Source organism: Suncus etruscus, chromosome 17, assembly GCF_024139225.1.
Source record: "Suncus etruscus isolate mSunEtr1 chromosome 17, mSunEtr1.pri.cur, whole genome shotgun sequence".
Lineage (NCBI taxonomy): Eukaryota > Metazoa > Chordata > Mammalia > Eulipotyphla > Soricidae > Suncus > Suncus etruscus.
Genome location: NC_064864.1, coordinates 31,098,301 through 31,119,055, shown reverse-complemented (window position 1 = coordinate 31,119,055; position 20,755 = coordinate 31,098,301). Strand labels below are relative to the sequence as shown.

The following is a 20,755-nucleotide window of genomic DNA, read 5'->3' as shown; positions in this document are numbered from 1 at the left end:
GAATGATAACATAGTAGGTAAAGCATTTGCCTTGTATGGGGCTGATCTGGGTTTGAAACCTAGCATCCCATATGGTCCCCAAGTTCCACCAGGAGTGATTTCTGAGTGCAGAGGCAGGCAATGCTGACTATAAACAGAGCTTAAGTACAAGGACTTTGATAATTTCTCATCGTTCTGCTGTGATTCAGTTGTATAATTAAAGAAGCTTATTTTCTCCCTCTGATATTCAGTTTCTAAAAATTATATATGGTTATTCTAAATACTAGATGAAAATTCCTTGCATGCATGATAAAGGAAGATGTCCCTGAGTATCCCTCAATTGAGCCAAGTTTGATGGGTGATGCTTGAGAGTTTTTACTCTGCCAACTCTAATTTGTTCTCCAGCACTGCAACTAATTTCCTGTGAAGAGTCAGGAGCCCTTAGTACTATCAGATATGATCTCTACTCTCAAAGAAAGTTTTCTTCTACTCTTGTACCACTACTACTAGCATTATTAATGGTGTGTGTGTGTATAATTATCACAGCTGCCTTCTGCTTGCCATTCTACTGGCAACTCCAGTCATAATTATTTTGGCCTTGCATATTTCTGTCATTTTGGGTATAGCTATAAAGGGTTGGAGGGCTATTAGGTAATTAAGAGATGCTTGAGCTCCCCTCTTTCCTTGCAAGGCTCTTTCTTTTTATTAGACCTGAAGATAATGACCTCAGAGTAAAGCCCTGCTGATCAGCAGTCACATTGCTCCAGTGGTGCCTAATTTAGTTGAGCTATTGTAGGCTTTTTCAGGGGTTTTGTACATGCAATCTTTGGGGTGGGTATGCCTATTAGCAAGCTAGAAACTGCACAGGTCTCATACCTGAGAGCAAGAGATGGGACAGGGAAAGGCCCTGGTTGACTCACTGACCAGTCAAGTGCTTAGTAACAAACAGTACACAAAGCATCTCTGACCACAAAGTCAGCTCAGTGGAAAGGAGCAAAAGGCCCCAGCTCACTGTTGGACAATTGTATATGATGAAGGCCTAGGTCACAGAGACTTTTGAACATAGGACACAACTATTCTTTGACATCATTCACTTTTTCCAATAAATCCATCTGCATCAAGGACAGGACAAACCCAATCAATGAGTCTGAATATTGAGAATTAGTATAACACAGCTTCCCTAGACTCTTTGCAGTATTATTTGTAATAGTATTTGTTCCAGTCTAAAGGTAAGGTCTGATTCAGATGATACATTTATTTCTTTTTTTAAAATTAATATCTTTATTTAAACACCTTGATTACAAATATGATTATAGTTGGGTTTCAGTCATGTAAAAAACAGCCCCCTTCACCAGTGCATCATCACCATGTGTCCCAAATCTCCCTCCTCCCCACCCCACCCCCGCCTGTACTCAAGACAGGCTTTCTACTTTCCTCATTCATTCACATTGTTAAGATAGTTCTCAATGTAATTATTTCTTTAACTGCACTTATCACTCATTGTGGTGAGCTCTAGATACATTTATTTTTAAGCAGTACAGAATGGGCTCAGTAGAGAAAATATGGGGTTTGGGGTCAGAATAAACCTTATTTGAATTATGTAAACAGGTAATATATGCTTGGAACATGAGTAGCCCAATCAATGGTAGCTGTTACTCTCATGAAAAGTATTTTGGTTATCACTTAAGGAAAGTTAATGGAATAAGAAGAGTTCTGGGCTGAAGTTTTGGTGCAGCAATAAGGCATTTGCCTTGCACACAGCTGACCTGGAAGGTATGGTCCCCCGAGCCAGGAGTGACTTCTGAGCGCATAGCCAGGAGTAACCCTTGAGCATCACTGGATGTGACCCCCCACCCAAAAAAAAGAAAAGTGTTAGACCATGTCTATCTGACTTCCAGAAAACAATGGAAAAAAGGAAAACAAGTCAGACTGACCTGATTTTTACATTTATGAAAGCTTAACAGAAAAAAAACTAATTTGAATTTTGCAAGAGACTTTTAAATGTAAACACCATGATTACAAAATTGTTTATGATTGAGTTTCAGTTTTACAATGTATACCAACCTTCACCCATGAACGTTTCCCTCCACCAATGTCACAGGTTTTTCTCCAACCCTACCCCATGCCTGCCTCTGGGGCAAACATTTGCTTCCCCATCTCTCTCTCTCTCTCTCTCTCTCTCTCTCTCTCTCTCTCTCTCTCTCTCTCTCTCTCTCTCTCTCTCTCTCTCTCTCTCTCTCTCATTTTTTAGACACTGTGGTCTGAACTACTGTTAATAAAAGGATAATATGCATGTCACTTTAATTCTATCCAACACCCAGCTTTTGTCATAGTGATCATTTACAATTATCATTGTCATAGTGGTCCCGTCTCTTCCCTAACTGCATTACTTCACTATTTGTGGCAAGCTTCCTACCATGAGCTGGTCCTCCTGGACCTCCTCTCTATTGGGTATTATTGGGTATAATATTTGGGTATTATTACTACATAATCTTTTATTTTTCTTATATCCCATAAATAAATGATATTATTCAATGTTTATCCCTCTCCCTGTGACTTTTTCACTCAACATCATATTCTCCATATCCATCCATGTATGAGCAAATTCTATGACTTCATTTTTCCTAACAGCTGCAGAGTATTACGTTGTATAGATGTACCATAGTTTTTTTAGCCATGTTCTTGAGCACTTGGGTTGTTCCCAGATTCTGGCTAGTATAAATTAGTGCTGCAATGAACATTTTCTATACTCTATGATGAACCATAATGATTAGTTGAGAATTAGATATTATAGATATTAATGGATCATAATATTAAACATTGATTTAAAGATTCAAGACAAAACTTTTCAAAATTCACTTTCGTAAGTTGAGCACTAAATTAAGCATATGAGGCTTTACTTGCCTTGTAAGCTATGACACTGACCCTCTCCTTTTAATTGAAAATTAAATTGTACTTGTAGTCATGTGGCTTGTTAATTTAACTTGTTACATTCTTAACCTTCTCAACTAGAAAAGATAATTATTTTGCCTTGACTACTTTGAACAAGGGTATATTTTGAGTGAAATCCCCCAAATTTATGAAAACAATAATTTGTAATGATTCTGTAAATTTTCTTAGAACTCATTACCTAAAAGTATAATTACTCAGGGCATTGAATAGACTCTGAGTACAGATGACATTATAACTAGTCCTGAGGACTTAAGAAAAAATGAAATATTACTTTTCAAAGGATAAAAAAAACCAAGGAACATAGTTGGAACAATGACTGCATTAATAACATCAAGCTATGTTTTTGAAATTTAAATTAAATTCTTCAAATTATCTCAAGAAGTAAATCTATTTAGAAACATAGACCATATCTTTCACAGTGAAAAAAAATTAGATCTCAGGCTCAGTCTTTGAAAAGCAATCTTGTCTAAAAAGAACTCAATAATTAAAAAAAATTATTATAATTACTTTTTCTAAGGTACAGTGATACCATTTTTTCTTTTACTCTAGTGATATATATTTTCTTTTTTAATATATTTTTTATTTAAGTAACATGATTATAGTTGGGTTACAGTCACAAACAGAACGCCCCCCTTCACCAGTGTATAACATTCCCCCTTTCAATGCCCCTCCCCCTTCCATCCCCTGCCTGTATTTGAGACAGACATTCTACTACAGTTATTTGTTTTTAAGTTCAGTAAATTGTTTTTTTTCTTAAAGGATAAGGGTTTAAAAAAATAATAAAGGTGTGACAGTGGCAATCGCCGTAGTTTGCATAGGCCCAGAAAAATATAGGGAAAATGGAAAAAATCCTTGGCCTGATTACAAGAAAGCCTTACCCACGAAGTTTATTGGCATAAGATCGACTCTGGGCTCCAGGCATATCAGTCTGTCCAACCCGAGTCATTCTCCGTGGTGATATATAGTGGTGATATATATTTTCTTCTAGGTAAACAAATATACTTTAAAAATCAGCTTATCAGCACAGATAATGTAGGACTGTGGCAAAGTTTGTGAAGATGATATGTAAAAGACTAAAATTGGAAGAAATCTTTTAAAATTTATGTTTCCACACATATTAGTATTTTTAATTCTATGTAGTAATACAAGAGAATTCCACCTTGGGGGACTGAGGAATTGTGAGGCATGGTCGGAAGAGATAGTACAAGAGTTAAGGTGTTTTGCCTTGCATGCTGCCTACTTTAGTTCAATTTCTAGCACTACATATTGTCCCCTTAAACTACCAGGAGTGAACCCTGAACACTGATCCAGGAGGAAACATTGAGCACTGCCAGGGTGGCCTAAACAATACCCCCCACGCCCAATAAAGGTAGGTCATTTGCAAGGCCCCCTTTCCATTAGCTTGTTTTGTTTGTTTCTAACACCAATTAATATGGAAAGTATCATTTTAATTTTTATTATTTTATTTTATTTATTTGGTTTTTGGGCCACGCCCGGCAGTGCTCAGAAATAGCTCCTGGCAGGTACAGGGGACCATATGGGACGCCGGGATTCGAACCAACCACCTTAGGTCCTGGATCGGCTGCTTGCAAGACAAATGCCACTGTGCTATCTCTCCTGCCCCAGGAAGTATCATTTTTATTTTATAGACTGGGGGCATAAAATACTGAAATAATTATCTTATAGGGTCATACATGCCATTGCTGTAGTCAATATTTAAATAAGAGAATGTGGCCAAATCTGTGTATAGAAATCAGGTTTTATTGTTTTATATTGTTTTGTTTGGGAACCACACCTGGTGATGCTCAGTGGTTATTCCATGATCTGCACTCAGGAATCACTCCTGAAAGTGCTCAAGTGATCATAGGGGATGCTGTGGATTGAATCTGAGTCAGCTGCATACAAGGTAAATACCTTACCTGCTGTACTATGGCTTTGGCTCCAGAATTCAGTTTTGATGTAATTTCATCCACTGCCCTTTGAGGTCAAGCTCCACAGGCTAACTGAAAAAGTTCTAGAAGGAACTATATACTACAGAATTCCTTATAACAAAGGAGCAGAAGTTAGCTTTTTCTCTAGAGAAGTAAAGGGAATGAATGAATTTCATTTGTTTTTGCAAAGATTTGTTCCGATCTCTGACTCATGGGAAGATGGTATTTAATGAGTGTCAAAGGGGAGAGGACTAAAGGGAGACAAAAGGGAGAAAAAGGATCATTCTGAGATCTTTGACTCCCTGGGAGTCCTACATCCTACCTTTGTTCCTTTCTAGCATGTCTATTTTGGAGACATTGAGATATTTCAGGCATTTTGTTAAGGTTGAAAATCAGATGTTTATAGCACCTCAATCCTGGCAGACAGATGGAAATAATTAACACTCTAACTTAAAAATCTCATAGTTGGAAGCTGCTCAGCAGTCCTTATGCTTAAAATTCTTCTTAAAGTGGCTGGACCAGAACTAGAAAGATAAAAGAAGTTAGATACACTCAATTCCTTGGACATACTTGAGCACTTCCTCACAGTTCAATGATGTATCTGTCACAATTCATCATATTTTTCCATATGAAAATGGTGCCTCAGAAGTGAAGTATATACCGTGTTTCCAAGCTTGAACAACCAGGAAGTGAGGGAGCTTGAGAGTTGCATTTCAAGCCCTGTGCCTTATTTCCTAAGGTAACAGGCAGTATTAAATATAAAAGCGGTTTGTGATAGACTTCATAATGCACCCTGTGCATGTATGCTTCAATTAGACAAGTCCTGATTTGTAGAATCTATAAATACTACCTTATTTTTTCAAAAAAGACTTCATGTGGGTTAAATCAAAAGATGTTGATATCTTTAATGCATGAGTGAGGAAATAAAATGCTGTTTAGAGCATTCCAATAGGTTACAAATCATGTGAAATCCAGAGATTATTTATGGTGGACAGAGGGTTGGAGGAGGTCAAAGAAGGTAGAAATTGAAATCTTTTTAAAACATCACAATTGAAAAGCCATTTCACAGTCAATCAGTAGGTGATTAGAATTGGCAGAAAGCTTCACTTGTAGAAATTAGCATTTTATTTTATCTTACTTTATTTTTTTTTGGGGGTCACACCCGGCAGTGCTCAGGGGTTATTCCTGGCTCCAGGCTCAGAAATTGCTCCTGGCAGGCACGGGGGACCATATGGGACGCCGGGATTCGAACCGATGACCTCCTGCATGAAAGGCAAACGCCTTACCTCCATGCTATCTCTCCAGCCCCTATTTTACTTTATTTAAAGAACATGCATCACAGAGTTGATTTTAATACATTAGTTTCCAGATAAGTGAGAGCAAAATTATTTTAAAAGGAATAGAAAGAAAATAAAAATAAAAAATACAATGACAAGAGAATTTGAAAAAATATGTTATAGGTCATTAAGACATTGGCAAAAGGTTTATTAAGCACTTGTGGGTAGCTGACCATTCTGTTATTTTATTTGTTCTTAAGTAGTAAGTGACTTCAGCTACTTTGTGGGTTTCTATGTGTTATAACTTTAGAACAATTGTGTTGGTTTTGCTTGTTTGTTTGTTTTTGTTTGTTATTTGTTTGAAAACAATCAAACAAATGAAGTTGTAGCATAGCTGCAAATGTAACCACAGGATCCAGGAATTCAAAGCACTATTAATGATACTGAGGCTTTTGTGCTATGTGTTTTCAGCTGCCAGTTCTCCTGGAAGTACAAGAAGGCAGTGGGAGGTGCCTGTGCTCACTCCCCAAAAGTCCTGGTGGTATCAGCCTTCCTGGAGTTTGATCAAATTGGTGTCTCTACGAAGAATCATAGAAGAGTGGTAAAGTAGGGCCATTGGCAAAGCTATAATTTGATTATGGGTGATGGAAGCAGCAGGTGCACCTTCAGCAGAGCAGAGAAGGCTTGGCGTGCCTTCTCCTCCCAGGATTGCCAGCTTTTAGCTGCTTGGCTGGTGTGCCCATGATTTATTATGGCTTAGTAATACACATTTTAAAGACAGTGTAAAATAACATGCTAACAGATGTGTGCTCTGTATTATGAAACTTGATCTACCAACTGACACTTGGTCACTGTCATTCACATCAGTCTGAAGAATTTGACCATGGTTCTTCCTGAGGGGCAGGGCACAAATGTGAGTCTTACTCTTCATAAAGACCATACCCACTCTGAAATGGGATAAGGTGTTAAGACAGTTGCCCTCAGGCACTACTGCTTCCCACTATCTAGTCTCAAATACTCAACAGCAGCAGCAAGAATGATAGGTGTTGGCAAGGTTGGATGCTCTGTGCATCTATATTGTTATCAACTTGCATTAATAATATAATAACAACTTGTTGTCTCTGGAATGGAATTTGCAAGATTACACAGAGATAATGATGTTAATGAATGAATCCAGGTGGCTTTCTAAAGCCTGATAGAATAGAGAGCATTTCCTGGAGCATATCCTCGCAGACTATCAACGGGGTGTTGAGAGTTTTGGAAAATTCAGAGATCTATATAGTTCCCAGGTTTAGCCCTGTCTGGACACCAGCTTACCTCGGTGAGGATATACAATGATATTCAATAGTGACACATGAGAAAGTGTTTGTGTAGAAAACAAAATTGTTAATATTTGAGTTTTGGTCATAGAATGTATACCACCCTTCACCAGTGTTCCTGGTTTCCCTCCTATCCACCCTCCCTGCCTATCTGGGGCAGTCATCTTGTTTCTCTCTCTTTCTCTGAGGGACACATATCATTATGCATTAGGGTCATATGTGATAGAACAAGTGTGTCAATTTTTTCTACTTTTTGTTGTTGTTGTTGTTACTGGCAAGGATGGACTAGGTCATTGGCACTTACTCCTGGTTTCAAAATTGCATTGGTGTGGAAGTTGTGATGCTGACACTGTCTACATCACTTCCTACAGAATGCCACGCTAACAATGAAAGGTGGTTTATTAACCAAGCTCATCTGTTATGTAGGTTTTCTAGATGCTGGAGATCCTCTTATCTACCTTAGATGGAAAGAAAATAAATGGTTGAATCTTTTAGATATTTAGTATTTATTGGCAGAATTTCAGAATAACTTCAAGTTAAGCACAATTGAAGAAAGTTGTTAGATTCGCATTTCAGGAATGAGCAGGGAAATACTTTTTTTTTCTCTAGTGTATCTTTAGCAGGACAGTGCTAGAAGGTACTTAAATTTGGCATTCTAAGAGACAGATAGGACCATTACAACAATGGAACAATCTGTGATTATAATACTTTTGTAACACCCTGTTGTGATGCTTGCAAACAAGGTTGTGATGCTTCCTGGGTAGTTGAACATCTTAATTGTGGTTATGCATATGCACTCAATAGGCTTTACACTCATAGTTGTAGTGGTTGTGTACATTCTAGTCATAATGTTTGCCAGAAATTGATGCAACAGTCACACACATGCTCAAGAGAGGCTTGGTGTCCTGACTCTGTATGCTCACACCTTTAGTTATGGTGTTTGCTTACACCTGACTCTTTGTGGATATCAAACACTGCTCTGGCAAACAGGGGTACTAGACAAGTATCACATACCCTTACTCTTACAAAGCAGACATTTTTTTTTACCTCTGAGGCATGTTAGGACCTTTCATTTAGGTCTTTAAATGTGATGATCTTTAGAAATTTAACTGAGTTTAAATAGCTGATGCAAATAGTTTTTGTCTAGTAAATCCAATATCTAATTTTCCTTAGGAATGATGACTCCTGCATTTCCCCCTCTGCTTTTATGCTCCTGTTGAAAATTAGAAAATGTAAAGATCATAGCAGTTTTAGATATTGGATTCTATTCCCTCCCCAGGGTTTATTGTTGCTACTGTTAGGTTAGTTACTTATTTGAAAGAATTTTGTAAAATCAGAATTTCATTTCATGTATGAAGCTGATGTCTCTGCTAGTCAGTGCTTGGACAGAAATTGCTTTCAGTCTTTACTGAGGGACTTTGATATTTCACGAGTTTAGTACTCTGCTGAATGCTTAACAACCTTATATTAACCTTAATTTAATACTTTATCAGTGTCTAAAGTTACTAAACTTTAACCAGGAGACAAGTAAGAGTTTAGAGCCTTTTCATGTCTATGATGGGCCATTGTATAATTCTGACATGTACACAGCCTATATATGTATGTGAATTCCTAAGTTCTCAGGGGTATTTTGGAGGTTTTTTTTTTAAAGTATCAATGGTAGGAGCCAGAGAGATAGCATGGAGGTAGGGTGTTTGCCTTCCATGCAGAAGGATGGTGGTTTGAATCCTGGCATCCCATATGGTCCCCTGAGCCTGTCAGGAACGATTTCTGAGCATAGAGCCAGGAGTAACCCTTGAGAACTGCTGGGTATGACCCCCCCCAAAAAAAAACCCAATAAAAGTATCAATGATAATGATAATACAGGGATTTTAGTGTTTGCCTTGCATGCAGCCTATTCTGATTTGATCTATAGCACTGAGAACTTCCAGGTATGATTCCTGAGCACAGAGCCACAAATAGGCCTTGAACAGCTCCAGGTGTGACCTTGAAACCAAAATAAATTAAAAAAAAATAAATAAAGGGAAAATCCGTAGATGAGGCATTTTCTAGTTCTTTCCAGTTTCTTTTTCAAAATATTTTTATTTTTGTTGTTGTTGTTCTTGTTGTTTTTTGTGTTTGGGCCACATCCAGCCATGCACAGGAGTTACTCCTGGCTCTGAACTCAGAAATTACTCAGGGGAGCACATGGAATGCCAGGGATTGAATTTGGGTTGGCTGTGTGCATGGTAAATGCCCTATCTGCTGTGCTGTCACTCCACTCCTCAATTATTTTATAAATTAGCTTGCTATTTGTTCCATTATTATTACTATCTCGAGCAACTACAATGTTAAACAGTTTTATTGATTTTATTTTGAAAAAAGTCCCCTGGGGAAAAAAAGGCTATTTGCACTGGGTAAATGAAATCAAAATAAGGGTCAAATGATTATAAGCGTGTGGGAGGGGATTTCCAGGGAACTTTGACAAATGAGTCAAATAGTGCTAAGATTATATTCTAGCACTAGATCTGGAGACCTGATCAAATTTGGGTTTGGTTTCAGGATTTGTTTTTGCCAGTTGTGTAAGTAGGCTGCATCACAGAGCAGAAAGCTGTCACTCCAATAGAGAACATGCTAGACTTTCCTCCTTAACCCACCATGGCCATGATGGCCATGTGTTCAGGGAGATCAGTACCCAAATTCTGCATAGGCTGCTGTGTGGTGTTGAGTCACACAAGATCCTAGACTCATGATCTAGTCTCACAGGAAAATATTACAAAAGATGATAAAGCAAAATAGCTTTTTATTTTGTTTTCTTTTGCAGTCATAATTGGTGGCTCAGGGCTTAGTACTTAATCTGAGCCCAGGGTTTACTTTCTAAAGATGCTAAGGGGATGATATGGGATGCTGATGATTGAACTGGAGTCAACTACATGTATAATAAGTGGCCTACCGACTCTACTATATCTGGCGTCAAAGCAAAAGAGTTTTATTTAATAAATATGAGAAAGAGGAGAAAAGGAAGAGAGGTTCCTGTTGAGGAAATAAATGATGTACTTCAAGTTGGGAGATAGGCACTCCTGAGTAGAATGCCTTCTAAGCACTGGGTGGGGGAGACTCCAGAATGGAATGCTCTTTTTTTCTTTCTTTCTTTCTTTTTTTTTTTTTTTGGCAGAGCTGCTTTGCAGGTTTTTCTTAAGTGATCCTAGCTTGAGACTTTATATGCAGATAAAAGTTAATTGCTATGGCATTGTCAAATAAAAAGGTCTATGATTATAAGTAGTTACCATTCAATTTTCTCAAGATCTTTTTATTCTGCCGAAAAATCTCTCACCTCAGGGATATAGCCTGCTCCTTTTGCCGACTTCATTCAGAGACTTATCAGGCATTTGTTCCTGGGGAATTCTCTCCGTAGGGAATCTTGCACTTAGTATGAAACTGGAGAACTATGCTGCTATCCTAATTTCCATGGTTATCATTGAGGGAAAATTAGCTAAGGGGTTTATGGATCTTGCTGTATTTTTTTTTACAATTGGTTATTATTAGGTAGGTCTATAATTAATGGTAAGAACAAGGTCATTGGAGTATGGAGAAAGACTAGAAGTGGAGAATCTAAGCCAAATGCCAGAATGGCCAAACTGAAGGTGGGAAGAAAATTCTACCCAGTTCTATGTCTCCCTTTGTTTCTATGTTTCTAATTATGAAACTAGAGTACTAGGGTGGTGTCCGCATTATGAAATTGGAGGTAGGTGACTAGAGTTCCTTTTAGGATCACATCTGGTTTCATGATTTTTTTTTTTAAAATTCATTGTCAAACCCAGTCTCCTTACTTCATATTTCCTTTATTCCAGATACTTGAAGACCAGTGATGGTATACATATTTTTTTATTTAGTTGATGTAACCTTATCTAATTGTATTTTTGTGTGTGTGGTTTTTGGGTCACACCCGGCAGTGCTTAGGGGTTATTCCTGGCTCCAGGCTCAGAAATTGCTCCTGGCAGGCACGGGGGACCATATGGGACGCCGGGATTCAAATGGATGACCTCCTGCATGAAAGGCAAACGCCTTACCTCCATGCTATCTCTCCAGCCCCCTAATTGTATTTTTTGATTAAAAATTTTATAGCAGAATAGTTGAAGATTCATATTGATTTATATCAGAAGGGAACAGGGCACTGGTGGGCACAGTCCCTCCCTTCCCTGATTCTTGGGTCTCCCCGCAAAGTATTTTATATAAAGCATGGAAATAAGAGTTTATTTAAGCAGATATATAGGAGGCAAATGAAAGAAATTAGTACTTAAATGTTTATTTAAGGAAAATAATAGTAGCAAAATGTAGAGACTCTAGTTGCCATAAGCCAACCCCAGGTGAACAGGTCTGAAGCAGGGTGCTGTAAGGATTAAGAAAAAAAAAAGATAGTGCTCGCTTCAGCAGCACATATACTAAAATTGGAATGATACAGAGAAGATTAGCATGGCCCCTGCACAAGGATGACATGCAAATTTCTGGTGTTCCATATTAAAAAAAAAAGAAGAAGAAAAAAAAAAAAGATAGGGCCAGAGAGATAGCATGAAGGTAGGGCATTTGCCTGGCATGCAGAAAAATGGTGGTTCAAATTCTGGCATCCCATGTGGTCCCCCGAGCCTGCCGGAATTCAAGCCACCATCCTTCTATGTGCAAGGCAAATGCTTTACCTCTATGCTATCTCTCCGGCCCCGATATAGAACTTTTCTATCATCACAAGGATCCAATAATTTTTTACATGTTAAAAATTTATTTAAAGAAAATGCATCACATGTTGATCATAATACATTTATTTCCAAAGAACTGTTTCCAAAGAAATTTATTGAAGAAAAGAAAGAAAAAATAAAAAAGAGGAAAAAGAAAGTTATAAAATAAAGCAAAGGAAAAAAAGTATAGTAGAAAGCATATTTGTGAAAATTATTGTATCTCCAAGAAGTCATTAATACAATGGCAGCAGGTTTAGTAAGTTCTTGGTATTAGCTGTCCATTTTGTTAGATTGGATGAGAGCATTAAACAAATAAAGTTGTCCAAAGATTCACAGCACTGTTACTGATACTATAAATTTTAGGGATGTTTATTTAGCTGCCAGGGCTCCTGCAAGAAGTAAGATGGTGGGGAGGGTACCTGCTCACTCTAAGAAGCTCTGGTGATTTCAGCCTCAGAATTGGCATACCTGTTGGTCAGATTGTGTCCCTAAAAAAAATTATAGAAAGCCAGTGATGAAGTAGGCCATCGGAAAATGGTGATTGTGAGTGATGGAGGTAGCAGTTGTGGCCTCAGCAGGGCAGAGGCTTAGATTGCCCTTTCCTCCCGAGATGGCCAAGGATTCCATCTTTTACCCTTTTGTAACTGTACAAAGATTTTTACCTCCTAATCTTGACCTCTGGTAGCCATTAAGTTACTTTTTCACTTCTATAATTTTATAGTATTTAAAATGTTATGTAAAAGGGTTAATAAAGATTGGCATTTTCCCCTGAGCTAAGTTCACTTTCTGTTCATCAAAGTAGCATATGTCAACAGTTCATCTTTTTAAATGGCTTAATGGTATTTTAGGGTACCACTGTTTGTTTAATTGTTCGTCCATTGAAGGAAATCTAGATTATTTCTCTTTGTGTTATTACAGTTAAAGCTGGTTTAAACATTTGATTTTTTTGTGTCAAATTTAATATATATATATATTTTTTTGGTTTTTGGGCCACACCCGGCAGTGCTCAGGGGTTACTCCTGGCTGTCTGCTCAGAAATAGCTCCTGGCAGGCACGGGGGACCATATGGGACACCGGGATTCGAACCAACCACCTTCGATCCTGGATCGGCTGCTTGCAAGGCAAACACCGCTGTGCTATCTCTCCGGGCCCAAATTTAATTTATTTTTGTCGATAGTTGTCTCAGTGTAATTTTTGACTTGAATAATAACGGCATATAGAGTTTGTGAAGTAACTACCAAAGCTCTTTACAGGGTGGTTCACCATCAGTAACTCGTTTAAAAGGTAGTTTTTTGTTTTTTGTTTTTTTTCATCACAAATGTGAGTGATCCAGTTTGTCTTCCCCCTCACCAGCATTTGGTATTGTCATGCTTTTTTATTTTAGTCATTCTGGTAGGTGTATAAGGACATCATGATTTTAATTTGCATTTCTATAATAATGAGTGATCTTAAAGAGTGTTTCTTGTGATTCTTTGTCATTTTTATATATTTTGGTGAAATGCTCTTTGAGATCTTGCCATTTTTAAATTGGTTTATTTGTTTCCTTGTTGATGAGTTTTGAGATTTCTTTATATAGTAGATCTATTAATATGTACTTTGTCAGACATGTGGTCTTTCAGATATTTTTGTCCAAGTATGTAGTTTGTCTTTTCATCCTCCTAACAGTGTCCTCAGAGCAAAAGCTTTTAGTCTCGATAGGGTCCAATTTTATCATTTTACCCTCTTATGTACTTTGCTGCTGGTGTTAAGTCTAAAATCCTTTTGCTGGGGCCGGGCGGTGGCGCTGGAGGTAAGGTGCCTGCCTTGCCTGCGCTGGCCTAGGACGGACCGCGGTTCGATCCCCCGGCATCCCATATGGTCCCCCAAGCCAGGAGCGACTTCTGAGTGCATAGCCAGGAGTAACCCCTGAGCGTCACCGGGTGTGGCCCAAAAAAACAAAAAAAAAAAAAAAAAAAAAAAATAAAATAAAATAAAATCCTTTTGCTTAGATCTAGATCCTGAACATTTTTTCCCATATATTATTTTACTAAAATATAATTTCAAGTTCTATATATATATATATATTTGATCTATTTTATTAGTTTTATAGAAGATTTGCAGTTTTTTCATGCTATATCTATTTGTTCAAAGAATGGTTCTTTCTCATTGAATGACTCTCTTGAAATGATGTCTTAACTAATTATGGCTAACTTAAAAGACTTAATACATTTATTTTCCTAGTCATAAAGTGATCAGAAAAAATATGAAACTACATTTGATATTTTGAGAGTTGGTCTTGAAATTCAGAGACTTCCTAACCCCATGGACGTCCCAGATGCAGCAGAGCCTGCCATGGGCTGTTTCTGTCCAGTACCCTCTTTTGAGAAGACTGTGACATGCACCGTGCCCATGGTGGAGAAAAGGATACCTAGAAGAACAGGTATGGAGATGTGGGTTAAACAGTAAAGAAATGAATTTATAACTGAAACCAACACCCATACTAGGTGTTGTCAGAAGTACTCAGAAATCCTAGGTACTTGAGACTGTCAGCCTGCACAGTAGACTTCCTATAAATTAAATGACATATGTTATACCAACTTTCCCCTAAATCTTCCACCCTGTTCCTGGAGCTGGAGGTTTTGATGAACAGCTCCAAGATGTTCAGATCAGCTTCTTTATCCCTCACCTTGAGATTCACTGATGAATTTGAATGTAGGTTCTAGTTCTTTTTTGGATACTGTTGTAGCCACCTTTCTTTGTGTGGGGCATAGTAGTGCTGGGGGGGGGGGAGCTGATGGTTCAGTGCTTGGTCCTGGGGCCAATATAGCCGAGGATGACTAGGTTTTATTTAATCATTCTTGGGGGCTAGTGGTGTTCGGGGAATCATGCAGCTCATACAAGGCATGTGCTCCAGCTATTTGAGCTATCTCTTTGCCTCTGCCACCTTTCTTAGATGAATTCCTATATATTAGTGCAATAGTGTTGGTTTGATTCTGTCTATGTTCCTTGGTATTACTCACATCTCATTACAGAGAGGCATTTATTGCTGGTCACATTCTTGCCTCTGGTTCTTCAGAAAACAGCCCTGTTCTTATACCTTCTGATTTCAGATGCCACAGTCTGCTCCTGGTCAGCTTTGCTTTCCATGACTGAAAGTCTTTTTTTCCATAATCATATTTCTGTCATCAAGGCATATCCCTTTAAGGCTTCTGAACTGTTGCAGGGTTAGAACGTTGATGAACAACCTGATGAATCACGGGTAAAGCATGTGGGGTCTCTTTCTTGTGCTAGGAACTGAGACCTGTTCTTGTGCTAGAACTTAGAACTTAGGGCAGTAGTATCCCCACTCCCTAAATCCAAGGAATACTTATGAAAAATGGGCTTAAATAAATCTATCATCAACCTGTCCTACCAGACAATGGGAAAAATTGACTCTTGCTCCAATTTTTATACTTAAAGTAACATGTATAATAACTGAACTCCACAGTGGTATGAATATGACCAAATCTATTAGCTTATAGTAAATATTAGGAGACAAGTGTTTGAACAGGTATATATATATATATATGTTCTGACACATTGGTACCACTGACAAGATATAAAACCCTATAAAAGACCCACATATGGGGCCAGAGAGATAGCATGGAGGTAAAGCATTTGCCTTGCATGCAGAAGGATGGTGGTTCGAATCCCGGCATCCCATATGGTCCCCCAAGTCTGCCAATAGTGCAAATCACAGTGTCAAAAGGAGAGACAAAGACAGAGAGACAGAGAGAGGGGCAATTTGCCTGCCCTAGAGTAAGGTAGGGGTGAAGGTGTGGGAAAGAAACAGGGACATGGGTGATGGGAAGGATGCACATGACTGAAACCTAACAATGAACAATTTTTTAATCATGGTGCTTCAATAAAGCAATTAAAATATGGTTTTATGATTGAAACCCAATTACAAACATGTTTGTAATCATGATGCTAAATAATTTTTTTTTTTTGGTGTTTGGGTGCTCAGGGGTTACTCCTGGCTATCTGCTCAGAAATAGCTCCTGGCAGGCACGGGGGACCATATGGGACGCCAAGATTTGAACCAACTAACTTAGGTCCTGGGTCGGCTGCTTGCAAGGCAAACACCGCTGTGCTATTTCTCCGGCCCCTAAATAAATATTTTTTAATTAAAAAATCATATCCAAGTTAAAAAAAAATACGGCTTTGAAAAGCCAGTAAGTGTTTGACCTTTCTGGGAGAAAGTGGTACTTTGATGTGGAACATTGGTGACCCATTGCTGACCCCCCTTTAAAGCCAGAAAACACACCACCTCATCTGTGGCCTTACGCATGTCCACAGCTCTGAAAGGAGCTGATTCATCTTGTTCTCCCCAAAATGCCAGAACTGCACCAGAAAGGACACCCTCAGATCCTACCCCTTAAAATCTCAGGATCTCTCAGCAATTATGAGAGTCTCCATTTCATAAAAAAGAAAAACAATCCAGGACATATGAATATTATTTCAAAGTGGCCGAAGGGAAGCGGTTGAGCTAAACTGCTTCTTCCAGCCCTCCAGGAGACAATTAAAAAGAGCCTCACCCTAAGTGAAGCAGTCACAGACAACAGGCTCCACCCCAAAAAACCTCCTTGACAGCAAAGCTTCCTGCTCCCCCTTGTGGTGGCATAGGGGTGCAGGCAGGAACCTCTCTGCAAACTCCCTAAAACCCCCAGAGCCTGAGAACATGACATTTATCCTTTCACGTCAACTGGCTCTTGCAGGTGGATGGCGGGAGTCTGTGTAGCCTTACCCACTAGCAGGTGCAATAGAGGTGAAATACCTCAAGGGAATTGGGCACGTAAGAGCATTGTAGAATTTGCCATGATGAGGGATTGGGCCAGGCAGGAAACAGAGCAAAAGAAAAAATTTCTTTCTTTTTTTTTTTTTTTTTTTTTTTTTTTGGTTTTTGGGTCACACCTGGCAGTGCTCAGGGGTTATTCCTGGCTCCAGGCTCAGAAATTGCTCCTGGCAGGCACAGGGGACCATATGGGGCGCCGGGATTCGAACCGATGACCTCCTGCATGAAAGGCAAACGCCTTACCTCCATGCTATCTCTCCGGCCCCTTTCTTTTTTTTTTTTGTCTGCTTTTTTTTCTCCCTCTCACTCCATCCTTTTACCCCCACTCTTTTTTTTTGGGGGGGGGATGTCACACCAGGCGTCTCTCAGGGTTTACTCCTAGCTCTGTGCTCAAAAATCGCTCCTGGCAGGCTCAGGTACCATATGGGATGCCAGGATTCAACCACTGTCCTGGCTCGTCTGCATGCAAGGCAAACACCCTACTGTTGTGCTATCTCTCCAGCCCTTTATCACCACTCTTTAATTTTTTTATTTAAACTATTGTAATTTACAAAATTATTCATATTTGGATTTTACGAGTTTCAGGACCAGTTCCATCACCAATGTCAATCTCTCTCTACCAGTGTTCCCAGAGTCCATCCCAGACCACCACCACCCCCTGTCCCAGCCTGTCAATATAACAGGCCAGTTTTTAATTTTGGTTGTTAAAGTTTGGGTCTTGTGCTTTTACTGTTTTGAACTCTGGCTTAGATATTTAGTTCTGTCCTTTTTTTTTTTTTAACACCAACAATATACCTGAGACCCCTTAGCCTCTGTCTCCCATCATTTCATATATGTCTATCTCTTCTCTCACTCAATTTCATCCTTTTTGGAGAACTAGAAAATATGTTAGAATTTCTTTTCATATCCCCAGCTGCTGGTGTCTTCCTTAGTTTCCCCATTGTTCTTTGCATAGGGTGGGTTGGAGTGCTGGAAGTTCAGGGTATATTTATTTATATTTTTTACAAGTCTTTCACTGTAATATTTTAGGTACATAGTGACATTGAATCAGGGGCATTCCCACCACCAATGTTGTTCTCCCTCCATCCCTGTTTCCAACATGCATCCCATATTCCCCTCCCTAACCTCCCCCCCCACCGGGCTGCCAGTATACGTGTTCCCCTCTGTGTCTAGCTTGTAGATTGGTTATCGATTCTTTTGTCGTTGGCTCTGGACTTAATGTTTAAGTCTGAAAGTTATTTTTTTCTACTTAATGTTCATGTGACTGTTTGGTCTTGGTACCTCCCATTATTTCTCCCTCAATTTGTGAGGTGGAACAAGATGTTTCAAATTATGAGGTTCTGTTAGAAGGAAAGAAAAACAATCAAACAAACAAAAAACTCCGAAAGTCACCACAGCTATAAAGACAACAACCACAAAATAACCACAGTCCTAAAATAAAAACAAAACAAAGCACACACACACAAAAAAAAGGATAAGAAAAGAAAAAGAATAAGAAAAAAGAAAACAACAACAGTAACAAAACCAAAAAAAATTAGTTTGAGCTTCTTTTTCTTTTTTTTTCTTTTTGCATAGGCACAGTAAAAATTGGAGAGACAGTAAAAATTGGAGAGATTAGAAAGGGAATTCCCTTGGTCTAATAGATACAGGGTTTCTCTGTCTTTGAAGTATACTGTCATGTGAATAACTACAGGCTCTGAACATGGTCTTTTACTCTCCCCTAGGTCCTTTCCGCTCAGCCGTGGATGATAAAATCAGGCCTCTGTAGCTAGAACTCTTGGTTCCAGGTTTGTATTTTTTTTTAATGATCTGTTTCTGTAGGAGGTGGTTGAAGGTAGATGTCTTTTAGGGTTTATTTATTCTAGGTATGCCAGTTTATCCAAGTATGGTAGAGATGTTTCAGTCTAGTTTGTTAGGTTTTTCTTTTGGTTTGGGGTCTATATATTTTCTAAGGAAGATAGAAGTTGAGCCTGGTCTGCCTAGAACTGTCTGGTATAGACTGAAGTATCAGTGGGTTTTGTAGGGCAGCAGGATTATGGCCAGAGTATGTACATTCTGATCCCACTATTCTTTCCTGATGAGGGGAAGAATGGACTTTTGAGAGGTAGGAAGCTGAGTTGGGGTAACGGTGGCTTGTAGGGTAGGGATCTATGTGGGTGTCTGTGGCAGAACAGTTTCTGCCCAGCAGTCGCTGAGGCACAGTGCTGGCAGGGAAAAGGTCCATTTATGCACCTTCTGAGTTTGAACCCCTCCCTTAGGTCTCCTGCTTTCCTGCAGGAAAAACCCCCTCACTCATTTTTTTTCCTTTTCCTTACTATATTCTGTGGTGTAGAGTGTTACCCTACCACAACCCCCATTTAAACCATAGCATTTCTTCATGCATTTATTCTAAATACCACATATGAGTGATTGTATCCTGTATTTATTTCTTTCTTTTGTCTTGCTTTATTTTATATAATATCTTCCAATTTCATCCTGGTTGCAGAAAATTGCATGATTCATCATTCTTTACAGTTATGTGGTATTCCATTATATACATGTACTACATCTTCATGAATCTCTTGTCTATTGCTGGACATCTAGGCTGATTCTGACCCTTAGCTATTGTACTGAGTACTGCAATGAATAGTGTTATGCATACATCCTTTTGGATCAGTGTTTTTCTGTCTTGGGGTTAGATACCAAAAGTGGGATTGCTGGGATTATGGCAATTTGATTCTGAGATTTCTGAGAACCCTCCATACTGTTGTGTTTTTTTTATATGAGTTGGACCAGCTAGCATTCCCACCAGTAGTGAATGAGAGTTGCTTTCTTACCACATCTAAACTACAATGCATTTGGGAACAAAATTGTTCCCAATATTTTTGATATGCACCATCCTCACAGTAAGATGATATCTCATTGTCATCTTGATTTGGATTCCCAAATGATGTGATGATGAACACTTTTTCATGTCCCTGTTGGCCATCTGTTGGTCTTCCTCAGAGAAGGAGATATGTTCATTTCATCACCCCATTTTCTAAAGGGATTTTTAGGTTTTCTACCACCTCCATTTTGTATGAGAATGGAAAAGTCAGGATGAAGCAGATTTTTCAAGCAAAAAACATAGTTTTCACTTTCCTGAATTCTGAAATCAGACAGTAGAAATGAGCTGATAGAGAGAAACTATGTCTCTTGCCTGACCCTGGCTGTCCCCTTATGCACTCTACTGCAGTCTGAATTGACCATTTTTTTCTTCCATCTACTCTAAAGCCCTCTCACCAATTTACCTTTTGTATATGCTGAACCTCTAACAAACTCAACTAAAGGTAGTTATCTTGTCTTATGATGGAATATATTGTCCTGGATTCTTTCCATCTGAATGTAAAAATTTAAGATGCTGAGTCCCAGTGGCAGCTATTCATTCTGAATTCCTTCTATGCCTGAGCAGCATCTGGATATTAAGAGGCTGTTTTTTATTCACAGTATGGGAGACTTCATTTGCCCTGGTATCCTAAGTTATAGAGCTGGCATTGCCTTCTCAGTGCCTACAAAGTCAGTGGAGAATAAAAGGACTTCTGGGGGTCCTTTCAGACAAGGGTAGTGTACCAAGATTCTTTTTTCCCTTGGTTTCCTAAAAGGAACCTTTCTGATTTATGGTAAAATATATTTTATATTGAAGACCTTAGTTGAAATATTTTGAAAACAGTTCATATTCTCTGTTCTTTTATTTACTTAAAGAAAATGTATTGCATAGTTGACATAGTTGATCATGATATATTAGTTTCCAGAGAAG

At 38.7% G+C, this 20,755-nt stretch overlaps 1 protein-coding gene and 1 non-coding gene across 2 annotated transcripts in view; both read left to right on the top strand.

Annotated features, from left to right (window-relative positions):
• The first annotated feature begins 11,855 nt into the window (after nucleotides 1-11,855).
• LOC125995384 (U6 spliceosomal RNA) lies at nucleotides 11,856-11,960 on the top strand. Its single transcript, XR_007490921.1, has one exon. It is a non-coding gene; the product is annotated as a U6 spliceosomal RNA (small nuclear RNA).
• Nucleotides 11,961-14,468: 2,508 nt separating this feature from the next.
• FRMPD2 (FERM and PDZ domain containing 2) overlaps nucleotides 14,469-20,755 on the top strand; it is a 30,832-nt gene continuing 24,545 nt past the window's right edge. The window contains 1 exon segment of the mRNA XM_049790393.1: nucleotides 14,469-14,586. Coding sequence (XP_049646350.1) covers nucleotides 14,469-14,586 — 118 coding nt within the window.